Source organism: Beta vulgaris, chromosome 3, assembly GCF_026745355.1.
Source record: "Beta vulgaris subsp. vulgaris cultivar EL10 chromosome 3, EL10.2, whole genome shotgun sequence".
Lineage (NCBI taxonomy): Eukaryota > Viridiplantae > Streptophyta > Magnoliopsida > Caryophyllales > Amaranthaceae > Beta > Beta vulgaris.
This window is the reverse complement of record NC_079204.1, coordinates 53,166,079-53,192,772: the sequence shown is the minus strand read 5'-3', so window position 1 is coordinate 53,192,772 and position 26,694 is coordinate 53,166,079. Positions and strand designations below refer to the sequence as shown.

The following is a 26,694-nucleotide window of genomic DNA, read 5'->3' as shown; positions in this document are numbered from 1 at the left end:
ACCGAAACACCAAGTATTTCCATACACTTGCATCCATCAAGAGACGTCAAAATCAACTCGAAAAAATTGTGGTTGATGGTACTCTTATTGATAAACCTGATGATATATATATAAAAAAAGCAATGTCATACTTCCTGAGCATCTTTAAAGAGGAGTTTATTGTGTGTCTTGTCCTTCACAACTTGAATTTCATGAAACTTTCTTAAGAAGACTGCTCCTTGCTTATTGCCCCTTTCTCACAAGCCGAAATCGACGAAGCAGTAAACTCATATGACTCTCAAAAAACCCGGGGCCAGATGGCTTCAATTTCAAGTTCATAAAAGTTCATGGGAAGTAATCAAATCAGATATCTATGCCATAGTTGAAGAATTTTGGAAATCTAGCGGCCTTCCAAGAGGTAGCAATAGCGCGTTTATTGCGCATTCCAAAAATCAGCAATCCTTTGGAATTCAAGGATTTTAGACCAACTAGTATGGTCGGGTGTGTGTACAAAATTATGGCAAAGCTTTTGGCTCGACGTCTACAAAGAGTTATGGACCATCTCATTAGTTTATCAAGGGCCGGCAAGTTCTAGATGGGGCTCTTATTGCGAGTGAGTTGGTTGACTCTTATATGAAATCGAAAGAAAAATCTGTCATTTTGAAGTACGATTTTCACAAGGCTTTTGATAACATCTCCTGGAGCTTTTTAGATTGGTTTCTTGGCCAAATGACATTCCCTTCGCGTTGGCATCAATGAATTAAAACGTGTGTTATGTCGGCTTTGGCATCGGTTCTTATAAATGACTCTCCAACTCCTTTCTTCAAGTTGCAAAGAGGGCTTAGGCAAGGGGATCCCCTATCCCCTTTCCTTTTTAATCTTGCGGTAGAGCCTCTTAACCTTTTGATTCACAAGGTAACGACAATACATCTTTGAAAGGGGGTGGAAATTGCAAAAGGAGGTATGCAACTCACCCATCTCCGGTACGCAAATGACTCCGTAATCTTTTGCCATCAAGATATGGAGCAACTCATGAATATAGTGAAAACTTTGATCATTTTCCAACTTGTTTCCGGGATACAAGTCAATTTTCATAAGGGAAATTCCCATTAGTAACCTGGTACTTTTTCGATTTTCCAATGATAACCATGTGGTTTTCAAATTCCCAAAAATGACCTTGTACTCTTGTTGAATTCCCAAACGTGACTTTTAATTTTCGTTATATCTAACTGTTAAATCAATAAATGCATATCAAAATGTTTGTGGAATGCAAATTGAGGGGCATCTAATCTTTTTTGCAAATTTCAACCTCAAATTTGAACCATAAAGGGGTAAGTTGACCCCCCAAACCTTGACCGCGCTATTTCTTTAGGCTCCCAAAATAATGCACTCAAATCAAGATATTTATGGAATGCAAATTATTTCAAAAAAATAGTTCTGTTAAGGTTTTGGGGGTCAATTTAGCTCTTTACGAGTAAATTTGGAAAAAATGATCAGATTCACACTCAATTTAAATTTGCATTCTATAAACATCTGAATTTGCGTGCATTGATTTAACAGTTAGATTTAACGGAAAAGGTCATAGATGGGAATTCAACAAGAGTACAAGATCATTTTTGGGAATTTGAAAACCACGGGGTTACCATTAGGAAACCGAAAAACTACAAGGTTACTAACGGGAATTTCCCTTTTCATAAAAGCTTCATTTTGGGGTTGAATTTGGATCCGTCTTGGTAAAAACTTGCAGCAGCCTCTTTGCAATGTAAGATATGGTCTTTCCCCTTTACTTACCTCGCTTACCAATCGAAGGGTGCCTTTCTCGTTTGAACACGTGGAATTCGATTCATGAACGAATGTCTTCTAAACTAGCCACTTGAAACGGACGATGCTATCTTAAGGTGGCCACATTACACTTATCAAAGCATCCCTTTAAAATCTTCTCCTCTATTACATGTCATTGTTTCCTATTCCCAAAGCGATTATTGAACGAATTTGCAAAATTCAACGTCGATTTTTTGGGGTGGAGATCTTGGAAAAAAAACACTACCTCTTGTCTCATGGTATTTGATTGAATTGTCAAAGCTATTTGGAGGTCTTATGGGGAATTTATTGCATCGTAATATTTCTCTACTACTCAAATGATTGTGGCGCTTTCTCAATGAACCCAACACCTTATGACGCAAAGTTATTCAAGCCAAGTACGACTATTTTTCTAACACATCTTTGTTAGACTTTTCAAGTACTCCAACAAAGAGAGGGTCATGGCTGAATATTTGCTCAAGAATTCTCTCACCCCATTACAAAGAGCCTAATTCATTCTAAAATAAGAAAATGGGTTCGAGATGGCAATTCAACTAGCTTCTGGATTGATATTTGGATAGAGGACTTTCCCCTTCAGAAGGTTTTCCCTCGACTCTTCTTACTATCCATCTGCCTGAATTCTACTATTTCTTCCTTGGGATTTTGGGATGGATTTGCTTGGAGGTGGAATTTAGTGTGGAGACGCGCTCTAAGACCTCGAGACACTACTGGATGTTCTACTCCAAATATTAAATCAAGTCTCCCTTGATATGAGCTGCCATGACAAATTCATATGGGCCTTACAGAAAGCTGGATCCTTTTCTATGAAGTCTTTCACGCGTGAATTGGATAAAAATTCTCCAATGAGTCTCAATGAAAACTTTATGAAAATTTGGAAGGGATTAGTACCAAACTCCATCAAGATTTTCGTGTGGTTTGCACTCTTGGGGAAGCTCAACACTAGAGCAAAGCCATCCAGCCTGAGTATTATCCCTCCATCTGAAGCTAGCTGCATTTTCTGTGATGAAAACATCGTGTCTGAAGCTCATCTATTTCTCCACTGCAAATTTGCATGGCAAATGTGGTCTTGGTAGTGGCTCTTATTGTGGGGTATGAATTGGGACATGCCTTCGAGTTTAAAGGAGGCTTTCTTCCAGTAGGATCCTCGCTCTACAAATGCTTTTTTTCAAGAAAATTTGGATGACCATTTTTTCCATTATCCTATGGTCCATTTGGAAAGAACGTAACTTTTGGATTTTTAACGATTCTTCATGTTTTTTCATCAGCTAATTTCAAGAGTTGGTGATTACTAGACTGGGCTGGTGGATCAAAGCTTGACGAGATCATTTCCATACTCCTCAAACTAAGTCCTACAAAATCCAAAGTGCCTTAATTGGAAGTCACTGTCGAAACTCGGTTCATTGCAGCCATCTGTTTCTTGGGCTAACAGACTTTGGAGCCCTCCCCATTGCTCATCCTTAAAGTGGAATGTGGATGCCTTATCCGACCCCATTTGTAATCTAAGTGCTATTGGGGTGTGCTTCGCAATGGGTCCGGTTCTTTATGAGTGGTTTCTCATGTCCCATTCCTTTGATGGAAATAAATTCTGCAGAAGTATATGCCATACATCGTGCAATCAAAATCTCACTATCATCTATGGCCATAATCTCATATCCAATTATCATTGAATCGCAACAAATGCGGTAAAATGGTGTAATGAGAAGTGTTGAGGCCCGTGAAATCTGAATTTCATGCTGAATTTTATGAGAAACGCCACTCTCTGTCATTTTAATGCATCTATCATACATAAAGGAAGAAGTTCAAATGAGGTAGCAGATGCGTTGGCAAACAAGGGCTCCGAAGGAAAAAATAATTTCATCGCTTGGCTATGAGCTAAGTTAGTGTGTTTGTGGCTATGAATTTGGTTGTCCTTCAAAATTGGTCTCCTTTGTATGATCTAGTTTCTTGCTCTCGAATTTGATATATATTATACAGTTGTAAACTTCTTCTGAATCATTGCAATAAAATTATACAACTTATCAAAAAAAAATCTATTCAACTTTCATTACATATTATTATTCGTTTGTTCGTTGAATGACATGAACCATATGCAACCTTCTATCAATTTGATAGGGTGGATTTTTCACCATGTACTCCCCACACATATTTTGCCCTTAATGATTAAGGGCTATCAATTTTTTCCCAGATGTTCAGGAGAACACTAGTAGATATTCTCACTGATGCAGGATAGAAGTCTTACCCAAAGCACCTCTACTAGATTGAGGTATCAATTTTAACATAAATAAGGCTTCGTTCTCTTCAACTTTCGATGTGAACTAGTCAAGTCAATATGGTCAATTTTCTTGCAGTTGCAGATAGGTAACATAGTAACGGGTATATTACATATGCCTCCGCAGCAATCTTCTGGCGTTTTTGTGCTAAATTCATTGCATTGTTTCATTTGGATCAATCGTCCAAGTTTACATCCTCACTAACCCATTATACATAAGGAAAATGTTTGAGCAACCCTTAGGGTTGCCAACCCTCTTAGACACATTAGAATAAAATATTGATATGTATGTAATAAATGAGGAGAGAAGAGATATAAAAATAATATTTTAATGTATTCCTAACCAATGAAAATTCAATAATAAGAGGGTTGCCAACCCTTAGGGTCACTCAATCAATGTCCCATACATAATATCAATGTATGCATAGCTATTAATTAGCATTTAATGGTTAGTGTTATCAAGTTTTTAAAGCCCGTGGTGATTTATGGGTTACTTTTTTATGTGGTGAAAATCATATTCATGTTATTCGGTGGGATAATAAATAAGATAAATTAAATTTTTTCTATATTTTATTTTGTTATAATCACTTTATTTCTTTTTGTGATTTATACAATTATAATCAGTGCTTTTTTTAAGTATGTAACAAAAGTTATAAATAGTAAGTATTATTGATTTTTTAGACAACTTACTGAAAATTAAACTTTATTTTCACTTAATAATTCTAAAATACTTATTCTTACTATTACGTAGTGCTTAATTTCCATGTTACAACACTTAATTACCATAATTCATGTAGTACTTATTATATCAAATTCATATTCTTCTAATAATTTTTTACTGTTATATAGACATATAGTCCAACGCAAGTCAATTAAAAATAAGAAGTTTTTTTAAAAACCTACCTTTTTATATTGTGACAATTTTTTCCGAAAAACTACAACCTACCATTTATAGTATTTTCCTTTCAAAACACTACCACATAACAATTTTAGATATATTAGACAACTAAAACGAGGTTTGACAATCACGTGCTATTCAATTAAGCACGTTATAAAACTCAAATTGATTGTAGTTCGACTACGACGATCATTCGAGAGGGAGGAGTATTCTGCTCCGACAAGATCATGAGTAATTCGGAAAGGAGGGAAACGTTTGGTAATGTGCCCAAGTGAATAAAACGTTATGGTCAAACTTTGTTTTAGTGTTCAAATAATTAAATTAAAACCATTAAGTGGTAGTGTTTTGAAAGGATTTTGCCTAAAAGATAGTTTTATAAGAAAAAAAATGAAAGGTAGTATTTTGAAAAGAGTTTATTATAAAAAATAGATTTTTGAAATTTTTCCTAAAAATAAAATATTGGTCATATGTTATCATTCATCTAAAAGTTTATAATTCTATATGGTGTACCTTGTAAGCAGTATTCATTAGTGTAAATATTATAATTTTTTGAAATACTAGCCAAAGTTATACTTAATTTATACTGTATAATATTTTTGAATTGTTTAACATAATCAAACTCTTTAACTTTTCAATATCTAAACATATAGATGTGTACTCTTATCTCTATATACCTCTACTTTCACTATCCAAAACTATAAATATATATGTATTTTTTTAAAGTACAGAAATGGCATAATTAGTGTGGGATGATTAATGCTGTGAACAAAATTATGATAATGTCTTAGAAATTAGTCCTATAAATATTGTCATTAATGATGTCGTAGCAACAAATTTCTTAAATAATTTTTGTTGCAATATTAATTTAATTTAATTTAGTTGGGTAAGGTTAAGATTTTGAAAGACAATTTTTTTTAGTCCTATAAGCTATATCTAATGCTCAAATGCTATAATCACATATAGTACAATATTTCTATAGTTAACTTTATGTTTATATAATATAAATTACGAGTAAATAATACGTTACTATTCATCTAAATAAGTGTATTTCATAAGTCGTAAAATTATACTTTAAATCATCAAACTTATTTCGAAGTATATTTTCGGGCACTCTCCATTAGTATAAAAATTATAATATCCCAAGAGCAAAAGTTATAATTAATTTTGAATTTTTTCCTTGGATAATGCAAAAGTGGGTTTTAATTCCCAAAATATGCCCAAAAATATAAAAATTTCTTGCGTACCGTCCACGTAGGACGGCACGCGAGATATTTTTTTTTCTAACTTAAGTAAAACCGCTACTTGAAGTAGCGGTTTACAAGTGCTGAGAATTTTTTTTTTTTTCAACTTAAGTAAAACCGCTACTTGAAGTAGCGGTTCATTAATCAAGTTGAGTTTGATATGGGTATATTTTGGAAATTAAAACCCACTTTTATATTATTCAAGGAAAAAATTCAATTAATTTTCATATATAATAATTTAGGTTTTTTTATTCAAAACCAAGCTGATCTAATATTCCCTTATTCATCCTTATATGTATTTATATATACTTCGAACTCTATTTATTATAAAAATTATATAATTTGAGAATTATGACAATTGACAAGGCATGCTTAGTCGACACTTTTTATATTCTTGAGGAGCTTTTATGGTCAAAATAGTGCAGTGACAAGTGTGAGATTCAAATTGGAGCAATCAAAACAAGGAGGAAGAAGTATATGAATATGATGATATGTACGCTACTCAACTCCATCATCAATATAATGATTATAATCCAATTTCTTTGTTTTCTGTATGAGAATGAAGATTGAAGAAAGGCATAATAGATTCATAGAGGAATTAACGAGATATAAATTATTATATGCAGCAAAACATTACAAACTATTAAGACCGTTGACTCCTACAATACCAAATTAATTAATGAGTTAAAGACGATATTACATATTCCTTCTTACTATTATACATTTATACTGACATATACTCTCTATATAAATCCCAATATGAAAAAAAGGCAAACTATACCATATGTATGCGCATCAGGATAAAGGTACAAAGAAAGAAGAAATAGAACGGTCTTTATGGTACGAGATCCTCACCTTTTCTTTAAAAAATGGATAGTCCATTTTTATTTAACCATACCTGTATCCGAAATTCATTTTTGGTACTAATTCGTTTTCTAGCGGGGTCAGGCCCCAATTGGAGGAAAAGCTCTTCCAACACACTCTGCTATATTCCCAGTGCTCGAACCCGAGACCTCTAGTTAAGCTAGAACAACTCTCTTAGGCCTTACCAGTTGATCTAAGCATGTGTTGGTGGATAGTCCATTTAATCTTAAACAAACGATTAGGAAGGCAACACAGCAAAAAAAAACATTCTTAGGATTTTTTGTTGATGTTGTTAGTTATAGCTTATGAATTATAATCTGAAGATATATAATGGAGAGAATATAAATTCGGTGATTACATGCATAATTAAGTTTAAGTTAGGGAGAAATTGCTAACAGATTTTTGGATGACGTGATCAACACTTTGCAACAGTACGTTGAACAAACTTCTTTAATATTGGATAACATCAGTAGTAATAGGAACTTCTGATGATGTGAATAACGCAAAATGCAACAAGATCACCATGATTATGACAGGAACAAAGAGCAGCAGCGACGGCGGCGGCGGCAGCGATGGTGGCAATATCTGTGGCAAAACCACCAAAAACATGAATATGACTAACATCCACATGATCAACCCGAACCTGCTTTCTATAGAAACTTTGGGTCTCATTTTCATGGAGAAAATATTCATTTGCACATCACAATTATAGTAAGACATATAGATCATACAAGTTACTAATCTGCATAATATATAGTTTTATACTCTACGCTTAATTTAAGGATGTTTTTGAAGGGTTTATATATGGGAGAAGATAATAGTATGAAGGATTGATGGGGATCGAGTGTGATGGGGCCATATGGAATAGAGATGGAGGAAAATGTGGGGGGATATTGTGGTGTAATGTGGACTTATTAGTCATCAATTATGTTATAAATTCTTTTCCTTGTTTCCTGTCTGCTATTTTTATGTCTTGATACAATTAACCAATGACGCATGCATGTGTCTTAAGATATGGGTTGTGTTTGAATCATATCCTATATGCAATCAGATATGTTCACTTATAGTTTGAAATTCTAGAGTATAATTGTATACATGTATCTATATAATGGCCCTTCTACGGTCTACCTACAAAATTCTTGAGATACAAGTAACATATATAGACTAACCAAGCTTGTTTGGTGGAGGTGGTGGGGAACTCACCTTGTGACTTGGAGGTCACAAGTCCGAACCCTACTGCCTACTTGTGCTTGGGAGTAGGAATTCTCTTATATCCCCCCCCCCCTATTCTCAAGCATTGATCTGTGTAGCTGGGGTGACTAGTATGAGCGAACCAGACTGGTCTGAGCGAGCTGCTGGTTCAGTAGGGTCCTTCTTATCATGAGGTCCCTAGTGGGGGCCAAAAAAGTAACATGTATAGACTATATCATTAATATGTTGGCTTGTTGGTTAGAGCTCCATATTTTCTTTATAAGATTGTAGGTCCTATTCCTATTATAACCAATTTATTTTAGGAATTGGGGTTGGCTCAAGTGATGAGTTTTCCCATCTTCTCTAGCAAAGTATAGGGTTCTGTTTCTACGTTGATGAGAGTCTAAATCCCGAGCTAGAGCTAAATTTTGAGTCTTGTCGTGGGAGGTTTTGCAAACCTGTCAAAGTAGCCGGGGGTTTTCTAGATTGCCCCTCCAACGCTCAAGTCAAGTGAGATTGAGGTAGATATTGATATTCTAGTACTGATAAGTTAGAATTTAATACTTGTTTATTGATGAGACTGGCTCCTTATATAGTGTTGGTGATTTCCCAGACAGGATAACCTAATGGAGAACATCCCATCCTTTAAGAAAGTTGTTTCCTTATTAAGATAAGAGTATTTTCACCTTGGGAAATACTGATGGGCTCCTAGTAAGCTCTTACTTTTTGACCTTATTGGTGAGCCTTTTATATTATAGTATTTGACCAGATCATTTTATAAAAGACTAATGGGCTGCTAATGGTGGGATTTTTACTTGGTGTATCCCCTTGGCTTCCCAAGTCTAATTTGGTCATGAGAACTTTTCCCTGAGTTAGTATTCCCATTGTACCAAGTCACAGAGCCTGATGTTCGACCGTCCTCAAGATGGGGGACCTTGGGGTAGTTCCTTTGCCTCGCTCCCGAGTTATAGTCGTCCTTGTGCTTGTGGCCGATAATGAGTTGCCACTCCCATGAACCTGAGATGTGGAGCCGTGGGTCCCGAGTGAAAGCGGCTTGGTTTTCTCGAGTTAATCTTCATATTGAGGGAAATACTTGACCTACTTAGCCAAGTGACAAGCCATTTAATAGGACCGGGTCATTTTACCAATTCAGTCAATTTTTGCTAAGTGATGAGCTCCTGGTAAATTCGAAAGAGTCATGAATCTCCCAAAATGTGCATATCTAGTCTAGAAAAACGTCGTATCTACCCCCTAGTTTTAAATATCCGACAAATAAATATAGAACGAATAAATTGTGAGAGTTAATTAGAGTTTGTCGCGGTGAATACTGAATAGTGAATCCACCTTAGGATCGTACCATGTATTACTTGCTTGTTTATCCTACAACTTATATATGCATCGTGTTTGTCTGTTGGTATTTGGTGTATGAAGTATGTGGACCTAACCCACCTGGCTGTCTGTCGCCAGGTCCAACCAAGGTGGGAGCGGGACAATGCTCTCGTGAGTATCCCCCCAAAAGCCCCCACAAATTAGACGAAAGCCCAAATGATTCAACCCCAATTTTACCACCTGACCGACCAAAGCATGTAGAGGGGCGACAACTTTTATATTCGTGCAGTTCTAACTTGAAATAAAGGCTACCAGGCTCGATGACTGGCTGGTGGCTACGAGTGCATTTAAAATACATCATGTACCTCATATATTTAAGACTATATTTTTGCCCATTATTTCATTTTGACATGTGCCTCATTGTTTCTATTTTACTTTTTTTGGAGATCTTTAAATGAGTAATTGAGTAAGAAAATAAACTTTAGATATACTATATATAAATATTGTAAGCGACTATACTCGCGTATTTTAATTTCCTTTTTATGACACACTCACTCCATTTCCTTTTAGAGCTTTTAATTCTCATTTGAAGTAAAATTTGAAATTATTTTTTTGAGGAGAAAATCAGGAAGAACTTAAATTAGTCTAAAAGTTTTTAGATTTTGTACACCATTAGTGTCATCAATATATAAGAAAAAAAACATAATTGTGTGTTTTCACATTCAAAATATCAATTTCTTCTAATAATTATTACAACGTAATAAAATATATTGATGACAGAGTTGGTGAGCAAAAAGTAAATTTTTGTAAGTAGGTAAATGAAAGGTCATACAAGATGAAACCTCTTATGATCAATCTTCACGTGCAAGGGAGCTAGACCCTTCGGGAATGGAGAAAGGGTAAGGAAATCACATGCCTCTAGTGAAGATAAAACTCACAACCTGGAAATTAAAAAGTTGATCTTCTTTACAACTAGGATAGACGTTATATCAAAAACTACGAAAATAATTCTCCTAAAAAAACTACAAAAAGAATTTCATGGCTTGAACCAAACATCTAATAAAACTAACCATTTTTGTTACCATTCATCTCCTCTATTTGTTTACATTCCCTTTTCATTCCATACCTTGAACCAAACTACCCATAAAAGTAAAACAAGTGTGCATGTAATGTTTGCTTCATGGTAATAGGAATAATCCTACCGGATCATAACATCTCATGGCTAAATCAAACTCTGTCTAAATCTTAAGGCCGACAAATTAGATTAAAACCTTTATTGACTACATTAAGGGAGTAATGTTAATAATTATACTTTATAATGATTAGTTTTTTCTTGGTGCACAGAGAACCACAATAACAAATGATCTACACGAGATTTCATCCCATGTCTTGGGCACCACCCCAAGACTTTAACCAATATAGCTAGTTCACATCTGCAAAAATGATTAGTTATCTCTATTGAGTTTCTTTTTTGTGTGTAAAATGAGCGATTAATTATAGTGATATAGACGAGATTTGATCCCAAATTTCATATACCACCTCCACAAGACTTTACCAACTAAATTAGACGAAAATCACTCTAACATATTTCTATTAGTTACTACTAATTGGAAGATAGGCTTAAAATGGGCGCGGGTGTCATTTGATTTATTGAGTTTACAAGATATAACCAAGTCATGCATGTGTATGTACCTAAATATAGAGACAAGCCACATTCATACATTTGTAACCTATTTCTTCATAACTGACACAAATAAATTATTACAAAAATTTGATCTTTTCCCTAATTTTCTATCAGCATTGATGAAGCATCAAAGCTGAAACACGTTGGTGACAAATTGACAAGCAAATAAACTGTACAAAAGTACATAGATTTTTTTTCTTGACATGAGACATATCTTTCATATTAGCCACAGAACGTATAAGAAGCCTTAATTATGAAGATGCCATGATTAAGAAATGTGTGATGATTATGTTTTACCCGTTAGTACGTTCTTTCTAGAACTCTGACTCCATTCACTTAACCTACTTTTAATCGATCTAAATATCTACCATGAAATAGATTTGTTACGTCATTTCACCAACTCATTTCAAAACCAATCTTTGAATTTATGATATGGTACCGAATCTGCATACAAGACTTCCTCACTAGCTCTCAATTTCCAAGTCTTTGGGTTCAAATGTATGCATCTAAAAGTATTCTTCCCTGATTCCCTCCATATTTGATCCGTAGTCCCTTTAGATTGTACTTTACTCTTTAACGTAAGATACGAATGCTAGGAAGAGATCAGTTGCTAAGCTGAGCCTACATATTTATAAAATATACTTACATCCGTATCAAATTAGATGTAATATTTATATTTTTCACGCATGTCAATGCAAAATTTTGAGAACATATATCTCAAAATTATAAATATGTAAATAAAAAAATACATGTTGAAAAAATGCATAAGACGAATCTAATAAGATCCCACATAACTATATTTTTGTTCACGTATAAATCACAAACGATGGTGAAAGTGAGGTTTGTGATTAGTGTAAAAAGTGCAAATGTAGCATCTAATTTGATACGGATGTAGTATATACTATAACTGTAAGATCTAATTCATATCATTAGATTAATCTTTGAAATAGATCCATGTTATATTTTTTTCTTATAATTTTACTCAATACGTATTAAGAATATAAATGTTTGAGGTAGAGGTGGTAGCTCAGTGGAGTACCATCCCGAATATCAAGATAATGTATTGGGTTCGAATCATCATCCCAACATTATGTTATGGGGATTATTCTTGTGGTGGTAGTGGGCCTTCAGGCCTGTTGTCTTCTGGGTTATTTAGCTTTGTACTCAACCCTGACTTGTTTGTGGTAGTTTTCTAGAATCTAGACAAAATCGCTTGTTTTATTAGATCTTTAGTTTAGTTTTGTCATTAATCATTTTGTCTATTTATTTTGTCAGAATAAAATTTGATTATCAAACCTAATATCCAAAAGATTTTAGGTCTTTGCTTAAATTTGTCGAAAATAGATGTATTCCAGAAACAGTAATGATTACACTTTTTGAAATCTACAGCTCATTCCACGTAAACACGTGGCAACATCCGGAGCTACCCAAAAGTGCATGCAAAATTCATTCGTGGCCACAAAGTCAACATCAATGATGGTTACGGCCCCCAATGATGCCTGGGGGACTAGTTGTATGGGTAGCACCCAAGTCTGTTGTCGAACACGCCCTGGAGTCCGACAAGAAACGCTTCAATACGCGAACTCATCAGAACGGGACAAGTCCTCCTTGGTAACGGACCGAGATGGCCCTCGCGGCCACCAAAAAGGACAAAATAAGGAAATCTTCTGATCCCTCCAGTCAGACTCGTCATAGTCGTACACGTGTCAAAGGATTACTCATCCTGTCAGATGAACAGTACTACTATAAATATCCCAATGGTACTATTTCTACAGTTACATTCTCTCACATACTAAAAATAGTTTATCTCTCTCTCTAGCTTTCTCTCTCTAAATCCTTATCAAACACTTGCTGACTTGCGTGGGAGGGGGTTTCCTCGCATCCCCCGATCGAGAGTAGCTCACGTTTGTTCTCTTGCAACTCACCACTCCCGAAACAATAGCCATACACAAATATTCAAATTTGATATGAGATTTATTGTGATTATACGTTGGTTTAATTAACTTTTTACCAATTCCCAAGTTCTGAAAAGAAATCTATATATGGACATATCATCTATAGATATTAAACATTTAGTAATATGTATTTACGTGTGGTCCAGATCTGGATACAACTCGAGAAAAAGTTGTTCCTAGAGCAATTACAATCTATCAATAATTCGAACAAACCCAAACGTTTAATTTTTTATACAATTACAAAGTAAGTCTGTTCCTCCACTTTGCTAGGAATATACGTACATCATCTGCATCTGCTGCTGCTTCTGTAGCAGGGACAACAACACTTCGTTCATCTTCTCCAAGTTTACGTTGTAGTTTCCGTTCATCTGTTACAATGACAAACATATAGCATAAAAAACAATTAGACCTTATAAAATCAAATATTTGACCCAAACATATCGTCTCATCATATATATAGAATAATAGAAATCAATGTTATTTCACTTTTAGCATGAAGACACCTTAAATTCAACAATATAGTAAAGATATATCAAAGATTAAACTAAAATAAGCTATAAAATATGAAAAAAAAAAGTAAATAGATTAGAGGCAAAAAATTTGGAATATCAAATGTCTTTTCCATTTAAACTTATAGAACCTAGTAAATAAGTAAAAATAAAATATAGATGGACCCCTTAACATTGAAGGCCTAAACGATCGGTCACTCTGCTCATGTGTAAGATACCCCTCTGAGTATCAGACGTAAGACATTTAAGATTACTCAGTAAACTATCGAAGTACTAGACCACAATTGACAATGTTACATGTGTGTGTATTTTGTTGGTTTGGTGCAATCAATTGACAATGTAGCAAGAGAAAGATCATATTCATATTGAAAAGAATGAAGAATCTTACCCACAAATGTAAATTGTAGAAAGTGGTTCCTCCAAAGGATTGAAAACAAGAAATATCAATAACAGCATAACCATTCTTCTCCAGCAATAAAAGCACCTCAGATATTGATACTTTCTCAAATGCTGAGACCTGAATTACCAGTTCTTTATCACCCAATTTATTTGCTGAAATTGTACAAGAAGATATCTTCTCCTTAATTATGCTGTTTTTTGGTTTTTCATCTTGAATAAATTCCCCTATATTTCCTTCTAATGCAGAAAGTTTTGATGAAAGCACATCCTTCTTATGAGTTAAATCATCCACTTCCTTTTGTAGCTTAGGTATGTACTCAAGTACCCTTCCAACTGTTGCTGGAATGCTTAGTTTTTTCTGTAATAAAAGCATGATAATTGAAAGTAATTAGTGGTTGCAAAGTTGTAATAATGAAAAATGGAACATAAAATTTACTCTTTTATGATCTTTAAAAATCCAATCCGAAAAAAAAGTTTCGAGAATAAGATTTTGGACACGATTTTTCGACCCAAGACATGAGAAAACCAAAAGAAAATACTAAAAATATATGAATTGTTGCTTAGGGTTTGATATAAAAACTAATTTTTATATAACTAGTGACAGATGAACTAATAACCTATAAAAAAAGCTCATCTTTACTTTACCTAAATTCTACTAACTAGCCAATAAAAAAAAGGTCTAGCTATTTTGAATCAACTAATGAGAAAATAGTAAGAATTAAACTATACCCTTTGATCATTTGAAGGAAGCAAAGCACGTAAAGACATATACATGTCATTGATCTTCTTTCTTCGGTCTCTTTCACTTGCATTATGATTAAGCTTCTTGGCTAATACTGGATTATCAGAATGATCTATAGAACTTGTACCTTGCGGCGATTCGCTTTGCTTAACAACATCATTAAACTCCTGATTAACTTGATCATCTTGAGCTTGAGATGATGAAATACTATTATTGAAAAATATAGACTCAAAATCAAAATTATCAAATTCTTGGTTTGTCCCTAATTCTATGGGATACTCCCATCCTAAATTAGGGCATAATGGAGACACTGCTAACATTTTCTTCGTTTTGTTTCTTTCTTGAGTTTTTGTTTTTTTTTTTTTCCTTTGGTATGAAGCAAGTTTTTATGACAATGGTTAATGTTAATGTAAGTTATTAAATCTGCTATATATACACAAGAGGTTTAATAAACAATGTATGTAACTTATCTAGATAATGACAAGTAAATAAAAAAGAGAGTTAAAAAAGAATTCCTTTTGCTTGGCTCGTGTACTCATGTGTCGTTAAGTAACTTAATCATCTTTCATCTTATATTAATTAGAGTGGAAATTGAGATTTTAATTTTATAATCCATGATTATGTATTGATGCGTGTAATAGTCTCGTGTAAGTCTTAAGAAAGCTCGTGTATTGATTATTTTATTAACGCTTAATCATCTTTTTTAGGATAAGAATCTCTTGTTTATATAGACATCTTGTGGACAACTACATTAATACAAAATGCAATACTGAAAGTGCGACCTCCACTGTCAGTTTACTATTTGAGATCAGTGTAATTTAACTATTTAAGTTCCCTCTAGGCCTTTAGCATCTTACGTCGTTATCGCATATATGAGACTAAAGTGTTGTTCACACAATTTATTTGTTTAGGAGTATACATTACATATACTTCCTCCGTTTTTTTAGATGTTACACTTTCAAAAATTGTGATTTTCTAGGCAAAAATTGGAGGAGTGATTAGGAGAGAATAAGTATAGGGGATTAAAGGGGTGGGGACCATTGCACATGGGGGGTTTAAGGGAAAGGAGGAGAGAGAAAAGAGGGACCACTAGTTGGTTCCCTCCAATTCTGTTTTACACGTTGATGAGAGAGAATATGGGGAGCCAAATTTTTGGCAGCAATTGCAATTCCCTCCAAAATTTTCATAAAGTTGAAAATTTGCAAAAAATTTAAATTCAGCATTTCAAACATTGTTTAAGCCTATATTTCCCAAACTCTATCCTCTATATAAACCCCCAAAAATTAAATGAGGGCTTATTTCCCAAAATGAGGAGAGAGGAATTAATGTTTAGCACCATGGTTTAGTTTCTTTACAAAAATCAGATTGTTCCCACAAATCACTGCACACACATTGCACAGGAACAATTACAAAAAATTCCTATTTAATTAAGAACTGAAGTTTCCACCAAAAACTTCAAACTTCAGTCTTCAAAAAATCTTCTTCAGCATAATCACATGGGTCAGCAGATGAGGGAGGGGAGTTTGGCCTTCAAGAGCTGCTGGAAATAGAAGGCATGGAGGATGAGTTGCTGATGCATGAGATGTGGACACATTACAACAGTGATGATGATGACACAGAGGATGATGATCATGGAGGTACAACAGCAGCAGATGGCATTCAAGCAGACCAACCAATTCAGCAGGGTAACCCACAACAACAAAACACAGAAATAGAAAACAATGTAAGTTCATCAAGCCAAAAACCACATTTAACTTTAACAAAAAAAGAATGTTGGTTGATGCGACCTACTTACCCTGAAATAAATGGTAAATTTGCATGGGGTTTAAAAACAGAAATAGCAAAAAAACATGGCATAAGTAGGATGACATTAGATAGGATATGGAAAGATGCAAAAAAACAGAGAGAAGCTGGGCATGCCATAGATGTGAGAAACAAAAAATCAGGAAGATGTGGTAGGAAGCTTAAAGTATATGATGACAAATGGCTTCAGTCAGTCCCACTTAATCTCAGGACAAGTATAAGGGCATTTGCTGGTTATCTAAAAGTCCCCCCCTCCACTGTTTACAGTTTACTGAAAAGGGGCAAGCTGAGAAGTCACACTAGCAGCACCCACCCAAAACTGACAGAAGATCATAAGATTCAAAGAATGAAGTGGGTGTTACAACACATATTACCAGCAACAAGGACACAACCACCAAAATTTGTTGACATGCAAAATGTTGTTCACATAGATGAGAAGTGGTTTTATTTAAGTCCAGATATGAGAAGATTTTACTTGCTTCCTGCTGAAGATGACCCTTATAGTTGCTGTCAGTCCAAGAGGTTTAAGATAAAAGCCATGTTCATGTGTGCCACATCTAGACCTATTAAGGACAGTGAGGGAAGGATGATACATGATGGGAAATTTGGTATCTACCCTTTTGTTGAGTATGGAAGAGCTAAGTATACAACAAAAAACAGAAGGGCAGGTACTATGTTGACAAAGGCAATTGAAAGTGTTACACTACCAGTTATGAGAGATATGATAGTTAACACTATCATACTTGCCATAATGAGGAATTGGCCAGAAGGTGTGTCCAAAGAAATCTACATACAACAAGACAATGCTAGACCTCACATTCATGCATCAGACCCACAATTTATAGCAGCAGCAACTCAGAATGGATTCAATATCCAACTCATCAATCGGCCAGCTCAGTCCCCTGACTTGAATGTGCTAGACTTAGGGTTCTTTAGAGCAATTCAGGCACTACAATATCAATCATTTCCTAAGAACCTAGATGAACTGATTTTAAGAGTGCAGGACTGTTATGATTTCTTTGACCCAGAAGTTTTGAAGTACACTTGGTTGCAATTACAATATGTTATGGTAGAAATACTAAAGTGCAAAGGGGGGAACAATTTCAAGAATCCACACCATGCAAAAAGAAAGTTAGAGAGACTGGGATTACTTCCAGAAAATGTGGAAGTGGATCAAGCTGTGATAGATGAGGCAGTTACATACTTAAATGAGAGGTTTGTGAATGTAGGACAAGCATTTGACTACTTAGATGCACATCAAGAGTAGACTGGGCAGAAGATGTGGCAACTTATTTTTGAACATAACTAAACTGTGTATGAAGGAAAAGAATGGGGAATAACTTTTTGGTATATATCTACTTGCACAAATACACATTTATACTATTTACAAGACTTTTTGTTAAAGATTATGGACAAGATGAAGCAACACTTCTAAGCAAACCAGGAAGTTTTTGGGGGGTTCTTGTTTACTTATTAGACTATTTTGTATATGGTGAAGGACTGGTTTGTATAAGCAGTGATGCAAACATTTAATGAAGTTAAGCATTTATGGTTGTTTTTATTCTTTTGCATGTCAACAAGTTTAAAGTAAGATGTGTGTTTTATAAATCCATCAGGGTTAATTCAATGGCTCATTGAGGAAGCAATGGATGATTTAAAACCTCAACTTATTGGTTTAACACCAATAAGGAGCAAATCATCTATTGCTCTTCAAGCCCAATGTATGAGTCCCTTCATCATTTGGATTTAACTTTTTAAAAAAATTTTGGGACTCAAGGGGGGAAGCAAGAGGGACTCAATGTGTAAACAGTGGGGGACTTTACTTAACTCAGCACCCAAAAACATAAGGCAACCAAAAAACACAAGCCAACCAAAAACATCCTCACATCATTAGCCATTTGTTCATCCTCAAACCTCCAATCCAAACCAACACCATAGGCTTCCCCAAATACAGAACCCAACCAAAGACAAGCCAACCAAAATTCAAGCCAACCAAAAACATAACCCAACCAAAAGCAGAAGGCAACCAACAGTTTCATAGGCAACCAAAAACAGCCAACAAAAACATTCATAGCCAGCCAATAACACAAGCCAGCCAAAAACAGAACCCAACCAAAAACAGAAGGCAACCAACAGATTCATAGGCAACCTAAAACAGCCAACAAAATGATTCATAGTCAACTAAAAGCAGAAACCAACCAAAAACAGAAGGCAACCAACAGTTTCATAGGCAACCAATAACAGCCAACAAAAACATTCATAGGCAACCAATAACACAAGCCAACCAAAAACAGAACCCAACCAAAAACAGAAGGCAACCAACAGATTCATAGGCAACCTAAAACAGCCAACAAAATGATTCATAGTCAACCAAAAACAGAAGCCAAAAAAACAGAAGGCAACCAACAGTTTCATAGGCAACCAAAAACAAAACCCTACCAACATATTTCATAGGTTACCAAAAACAAAACCCAACCAACGTATTTCATAGGCAACCAAAAACAGCCAAGCAGAAAATTCATAGGCAGCCAATAATAGCCAACAGCAAACCAATAGGAATTCCAGGGACTCGAAAAATTTAAAAGGCAACGAAAAACAGAAGGCAATAGAAAGAGTTAAGATGATAGAACCTCAGGGAGTCAAAGAACTCTGCTTTCTCCTGATAAGGAAGCAATGAGTTTCAGGATCAAGTTCTAAACTTGTGCAGGGACTCATCGGAATTTCAAGCTCACCCTCACCATCCTCAGCCTCCTCATCATCCAGCAGTTCTTCAACCACATCAAAGACCTTGAACCCCCCATCAGACTCAACATACATAGCATAAACTGTGCCTTCATCGTCATAGACGTTGAAGGCAGTAGAAGAGCAACCCACACAGTCACATTTCCCCTTCCTTTTACACCCAACCGTTTCCTTCATCTTCTCCTTCCCCTTCTCCTTCTCCTTCTCTTTCTCATTCTCCTTCACCTCTTGAATTTTACCATTCTTTCCAACAGTGTAAAAACACGGAGCCCTTAAAGCGCAAACAATCTCATGGGTAGAATGGAGATTTTCCTTACCTTTTTCCCCATCCCCTTCTTCCTCAACCCTAGATCTAGGCCTTAACCTGTGTGAAATTGGTCTGGGGTCCAAGATCTGCTGAAATTGGGGACTCATTTTTTTAGGGTTCGAAGAAGAAGAGGGACGGAATTCCCTTGGTAACCCCGTAACCAGATAGAAATCTTCAACCACCACACCCAAAGCCTTGAAGGCATAAGGGCGAAGCAAGTGCTTTGCATCTCCACTGTCATAGAGCCTCCTTGGCCAAGGAGACCCAGACTCAAACGCATGCATCAACTCGCGAATGGAATCAGACTCATCCGCGTCGTTTGTTTGGAACAAGGCATCAACTAGGGGTTGGAGATTAGGCACATACTTCTTCGTCATTTTTTTAGGGTTTTTGAAGAAGGGGAAGATGAAGTACAGAGAAAACAGTGGGGATTTCAAGAGGAGAATGGAGAATTCGAAGTTTAAAGGGGAAATTTGAAGAGGAAGTGAAGAAATTTAGAGAGAGAAACTGAAGTCCAGTAGAGAGAGGAAGAGAAGATCAGAAGAGGAGAAATGAAAGTGGAGAGAGAGAAGATGAAGTTTTGAGAGAGAGAATGCAGTTCGTAGTTTTAGGGTTAGGGAATTGGAGTGGTTGGGGAAGAACTTTAATGGGGGGGGATGAATCAGTTGGGGGAGGGGGGTTGAATCTATTAAATGATCATGGGGAAGATGAAAAGGTAGTTGGGGGTTTTAATTTTGGTGGGAATGGTTAAAATCTGATTAGATTAGGTAGGATTTAAAGGGTAGATTAAGAGTGTTTTAATTTTTAAATGGGTAGTTAGTAAGGGTAATATGGACATTTCACAAGGCAAAAGTTACTAAATAAGGATATTTTAAAAAGTGTAACATCTATTTACAACCATGCAATTTTAGGAAAGTGTAACATCTAAAAAAAACGGAGGAAGTATGTATATTTTGATTTTTGTATAACTGGAGCACCAGGACTATATTACGAATTTAATGTCATATAGTAGTACGTTGAAGGAGTTTTTATTATTATTCCAAATGTCCAAGATTCGGATGGAGTTCAGTTAGAATTTTGACGGTCTTATTACTACCTTTTGAAGGGTTCATTTTAGTTCGAATCTCGTCAAAGGCGGGTTGGGGTTCGAGAGGGGTTGCCCACCTGCTAAGTGGGTCTGAGATAGACATAATTGGAGGGTCTATGGCCACACACGTAACGAAAATAAATTAAAGAAAATATTGAGAGTGTAAAGACCCAACAAATAAACATAGTTATTTTGGTGCAACATATAGGTAGTGAAAAGTTCTTTTATATACTATTGCTTAAAATAACCCTCGATTTTGAATTGAAAATAAACTTATTTACCGATTTACCGCCTTTGTAATCTCAAATGCAAGCTACGTTTTATTCAGATCTAGGAAAGTAAAGATTAGGTATAAAGCTTGCAGTGAAATTTATAGATTTTGTAATTTTGTATGACTATTTTAGCCTAGTTGTGACTTTCTTAATTCGTGGGAGAGTCATTCCGGATGGTTTGTCCCACACTTGGAAGGCCTTAGGTTGTAATATATTTTAAAAAGTTATATACACCTCACAATTTAATTATTAGCAAACAATTAAATTTCGGCTTAATTGGTGAAGGCAAGGAGTCCAGAAATCGGGCTTGCTTCTAGTTTAAAGTGGTTTGTGTTTGATTATGCTTAGATGTTGTTAGGAAACAGGGTGTTGTAGTTTGAGTAATGCGGAACAAAATCAATGAAATAATGAAGGTGAGAAAAACAATAAAGATGAACAAACAAAGAACACAAGGATTTACATGGTTCAGTCAAATTTGACCTACATCCACAAATGGGGGATTAGAGCTTCTTCACTATAATGGAGGAAAAATCAGAGAGAATAATACAAGGAGTCCTAAAATTATTAGAGAACGTATTGTGTCGGACTCGTCCGACCATAATCTTTGGTCGGACGACTTTCAGGTGGTTCCAATTTTTTTTCAGTTAGTCTTAATTTTTTTTCAGGTAGTCTTAATTTTTTTTTCAGGTAGTCTTCATTTTTTTTCAGGTAGTCTTCATTTTGTTTTCAGTTAGTCTTCTTTTTTTTTCAGTTGGTTTTTGTACTTCAGTTAGACTTACTTTGGGTTTCAGTTGGTCTTTATTCTTTTTCAGGTAGTCTTCATTTTTTTCAGGTAGTCTTCATTTTTTTTCAGGTAGTCTTCGTTTTTTTTCAGGTAGTCCAACTGAAAAAAAACAAAGTCCAACTGAAACAAAACAAAGTCCAACTGAAAGAAAACAAAGTCCAACTGAAAGAAAATAAAGTCCAACTGAAACAAAACAAAGTCCAACTGAAAGAAAACAAAGTCCAACTGAAAGAAAACAAAGTCCAACTGAAAAGAAAACAAAACACTAACCTCTGCTTTCTCTCACTTTCTCCTTCTTCTTCGTTCCTCTTCTTACCCCTAAATTGCAGAAGAGATGTTGTATTAATAATGACAACAAAATCAATTCATCACCATTTACGATCATCATCACCAATTCATCGTCATCAATCTCATTATCATATATTCATATGGATTAAATCTCTTCTTAAAACTCCAATGTTTTGCGCACCTTTCACTTCTCTTTCTCTTCCTTTGTTCTTCAATCTCAATCTGGTTACCAATGACCTTCAACATCCATGGTAGATACTTGAAAGCCATTGTTAGAGGCTACACATCTAGATGTCCCATTTTCGCGAGTAGTTGTGTTGGACGCGAACACTTGAACTCCATGGTTCCCAAAATCTGACAGTTGAGCAACTGAGAAATTTGCATCAATTTATGGTGTTATGGTGTTTACGGTGTTATGGTGTTCCATTTCTTTTAGGAACTGAGTTGGGTTATGATGTTTATGGCAGAGCAAAAGTGTAAACCAATAAGTGGAATTATGTAAAGAAAGCTGAACAAGAGTTTTTTGTTGGAATGGAAGAAGGAGAGAGAGAGAAAATGAAGGTTGATGATGAGAAATCAGAATAGTTAGAGAGAGGTAGGAAAGGTGGAAGGGATGAACAGAAAGAGAGGAGTGGTCGTCCGACCAAATGTATTGTGTCAGACGGTCTGACACAATACTTTCACAAATTATTATATGCTAAAAGTGTTTCAAAAGTTGAGTATTAAATATTGAACACCAGGAAACCCTTTTATAACATAAGGAACCCTATACAAGACCCTAAAAGATAAATTAGAAAACCGGAATAAGTCAAAACGCGTAGCCGCTAAACCGCTCGATTGGGTCGGGCGAAATCCTCCCGATCGGGTGGTCAACTTCTCCAAATCTGCTAACGTCTCGAGCCGGATCGGGAGACGTTTGCCCGGTCGTAATTTGCGTTGGACGCCTGATCGAGCGAGACTACGAAAACATAATCTGACGAATTTTGACGAGTTCAAGGCACCAAACTTTAACCGACGTATTACAATAAACCTACATAAAAGTAGGCCAATGAATATGTTGAAAACCAATGAAAAACGAATTTTTTTTTAGTAACATCCACTTTAATTACCTTACCCAACCCAACCCAAAGTGATCCAAACTATTGTACTTGTAGTAGTCAGACTATCTAGTAAGTGCAATGGCATATAATGTGAAATTGATATTTTTCGAATAGTTTTAAGTGTATCTCCATGCATGTATAGTCTTCTCTGTAATTTTAACTTCTTTTTATGGGAGTAAAAAAAAACTTTTACACCATTACCTATTGACTAATTTATTTTTATCTAAGAAAAAAGTACTATTGACCTATCTAGCAAAATATTTTATAATGGGCTGTGAAGATTTTGAGATATAACACCAGAAAATTCAAATTATATCTTAAACACAGCCCACAGGGAATATAATAATTTGATATTAAGAAACTCAAAGTTGGAGATTCTTTTTGACACCAATTATCTCAACATGATTAGTCTTTGCTGCTTAGTGGGATGCATGCATTGAGATTTGATGATAGTCCACTAAATTAATGGCTTGTTAAGTGCTCGTGCCATGCTGAAGCATAGACTCCACTCAGAGCAACATATCCTACTAGACCAATCGCGAGGCACGTGCCTTCACAAACGTAACACCTCCTAATCCAATGGTAGCTGCCAATCTGGCTCCACTAAAATAAACCTCAATTTGATTAGATTTTATTTGGCTATAATAACTTGTGAAATTATGAATAACTCAGTATGAACTGGATTTTGTTGGAAGATTCACCTGAAAGTATATGTTAGAGTTCACAACCATTAAGAAATGTTATGGTGTGCCAAAGTCGTCCTCCCAATAATATACTATACTTTTCTTTCTCAACCAAAACATTTAGTACTAATTTTGTGTTGTCGAATCATACTGTTTTCGTATAAAATTTCACAACAAACATCGATGGTTTCGATCTAGCTCGACAAATCAAGTCCCTTCAAGTATAAATTTTAGCATGACGAGAGTTTGGGTACAAAATCCACAATCTTTCATGGCGATTCCTTGACTTAGAGTGGACAATTCGGATCCTGTCACACGTGGGATTCCTAGATATTGTTGAAGATTTAGGACTGAGACTTCTTGCCGAGGCGTTTCTCCGAGCAAAATTGATGGTCGAAGTCTCTAGGCCACTTATTCAGGTTGTTTTCTTCCGCTTAGGGATGGCCAAGTAGTTTGGATTTATTTTAGATATGAAGTCGTCTTTATATTTTGCAAACAATGTGGTTGTGTTGGGCATCACACTGGTCGATGCCCTATGTCTGCTTATGGTGCTCATCATATCCTTCATAGGAGGTTTAGCGAGTTTGAACATGGGGGTATGAACATAATCTTTGGGCCAAGTGATGTTCCTCTTTACACTAATATTATTATTCGTAGCTTGCTGGGTCGATTTGATTATCGCAATTCTAAGGTGGATTTGACCCGTTTTGTGTCAGCTCATGACCCGTATCACTCCAATCGCAACATCATTTTGAGATGCAATTTGGTGCTTTCAATTTGGATGAGGATTATGTGGCTCTTAGTGAACCACGAGTTACCTTCTCAGCCCAACCAAACCACGTTCTGGGAGTTAGATGCCCATACTAACCCGACAATGAGTTTTTCTCGTGGCACTGAAGATAGTGTGACACAAGATAGAAGGCATCGGGAGGTACACCACTCTCCGGATCGACGCTTTGCATTTGAAGAACCCACTCATGGTTTAATAAGGCCCACTGCTTCTAGGGTAGCTGAAGATTTTGCTCCACTCAACCCTACGCATACTCGTGCATCTACAGATCATGACTACAAGTCTAGACCACCTTAAGGATTGCGTAGTCTTTTTCGTAGTATGGGCATTACATCATGGGCCCAACGCTCCTTTCGAGCGGCTTTTGGATTGGGTCAATCAATGTCGAATAGCTTCGTCCCGTAATCCTAGGGTGGATATTAGATTTGATAATAATGATACTTTTTCTCACCCTCTTGTTGTGCTTGCTCTTTCCGCAACTTCTCTAGGTACTCTTCAGGCTCTAGTGCAACAAGGATGGGCTCGGCCACGCCCCCCTGAGCCGCATGAACCTTGGTCGAACAACTGGCTTCATCTCCACCACCTTTAAGCCATTTCCAAGAAGGTAGCACGAGTTAGAGGAAGGTTGATTCCGAGTCTCACCAGTCACCCCTCCCCCCACCAGCAGCGGATCCCTTCAACCACATAATACAACAAGGTTCTTCTCCTTCAAATGTGGGTTGTGCCCAGGACGTGGAGGTCAATGGACGGATGACGAGAAATTTATCTCATCAATTATCCCTAGTCATGTTAAGGAATTATATTTAGCAGACAAGAGTCCTTAATTATTTTTATCGGCTCATGGTGAAGCGATTGACCTGATTTTACGATAGACGGATTTACCTTGCCTAACATATCTCCAACAAACAGCAGTTGATCATTCCCTTTTCGGATGATGAGATACAAGATGCTATGATTGATATTGGAAAGACCAAGTCTCCTGACATGGATGGTTCTTTGGCGGAATTTTTCAAAATCCATTGGAATATTTTAGGAGACCATGTGATTCAAGTTGTTAGTAGATCCTGTCACCAGGTTTTCTTCTTAAAGAGTGGAATCAATCACTTATTGTGTTGTTGCCAAAGGTTCAACATCCTGAGGAAGTCCGTTCTGACCAATTAGTCTTTGCAATACCATTTGCAAATGTGCCTCCAAATGCTTGGTTAATCGAATGAAGCCGTTACCCTCGGATTTAATTGCAGATTCTTAAAACGCCTTTGTTCCAAGACGACATATAGATGATAAAAATTTTCTCAGTCATGAACTTACACACATGATAACAAGCAAAGGCGGGGTAACATACATCTTACGACGCTGAAAATTGATATGAATAAAGCTTATAATCCTGTTAGTTGGTTGTTTATTATGAAGATTCTCACGCCGTATAGATTTTCAGGCACTCGATACAATTCATTCACCAGTGTATCACCACATTTACATATCGAATCCTCAATAATGGGTAAACTTCTACTCATTTTGCTCCAAACTGCGGTTTACGCCAAGGAGATCCCCTATCACCATACATTTTTCTCTTTTTTATGGGCATCCCCTGAAGAATGACCACCTTAGCCACATATATTCGACTTTTTGAAGGCATTTGAGTCAACATGTACGCTCCTTTGATATCACATCTTTTTTTTTGAAGATGACTATAGTTTTCTTCAAAGCGTTAAATGCGTCTTGTATGGCGGTGTCGGCTCTCCTTGCCAAATTTTGTAATATTTCTAGACAAGCCTCAGTAAATCATATGTCAAGTTCATCCCTAATATATTCGAAGATCTAGTTTATGTTTATAAAGGCATACTTCAATTGGGTTCACATTATTCACTTGGGACATATCTTGGTGCTCAATTGACATTCAAGATACTAAAACCAAACACTTTACCTTTCTACTAGATAAAGTGTCCCGATGCTTATC

General features: G+C 35.9%; 2 protein-coding genes across 2 annotated transcripts; one reads left to right on the top strand and one right to left on the bottom strand.

Moving 5' to 3' along the window:
• Positions 1-13,411: 13,411 nt before the first annotated feature.
• Positions 13,412-15,711, bottom strand: LOC104889603 (transcription factor bHLH101). Its single transcript, XM_010674860.3, has 3 exons — positions 14,869-15,711; positions 14,129-14,497; positions 13,412-13,599 (listed from the first exon to the last, which is right to left on the bottom strand). The coding sequence occupies exons 1-3, from the start codon at positions 15,199-15,201 to the stop codon at positions 13,498-13,500; spliced, it is 804 nt and encodes a 267-aa protein (XP_010673162.2). The 5' UTR covers positions 15,202-15,711; the 3' UTR covers positions 13,412-13,497.
• A 725-nt stretch (positions 15,712-16,436) lies between these two features.
• Positions 16,437-17,951, top strand: LOC125495774 (uncharacterized). Its single transcript, XM_048640594.2, has one exon. It carries the CDS (start codon positions 16,437-16,439, stop codon positions 17,949-17,951), a length of 1,515 nt encoding a protein of 504 aa, XP_048496551.2.
• The last annotated feature ends 8,743 nt before the right edge of the window (positions 17,952-26,694 follow it).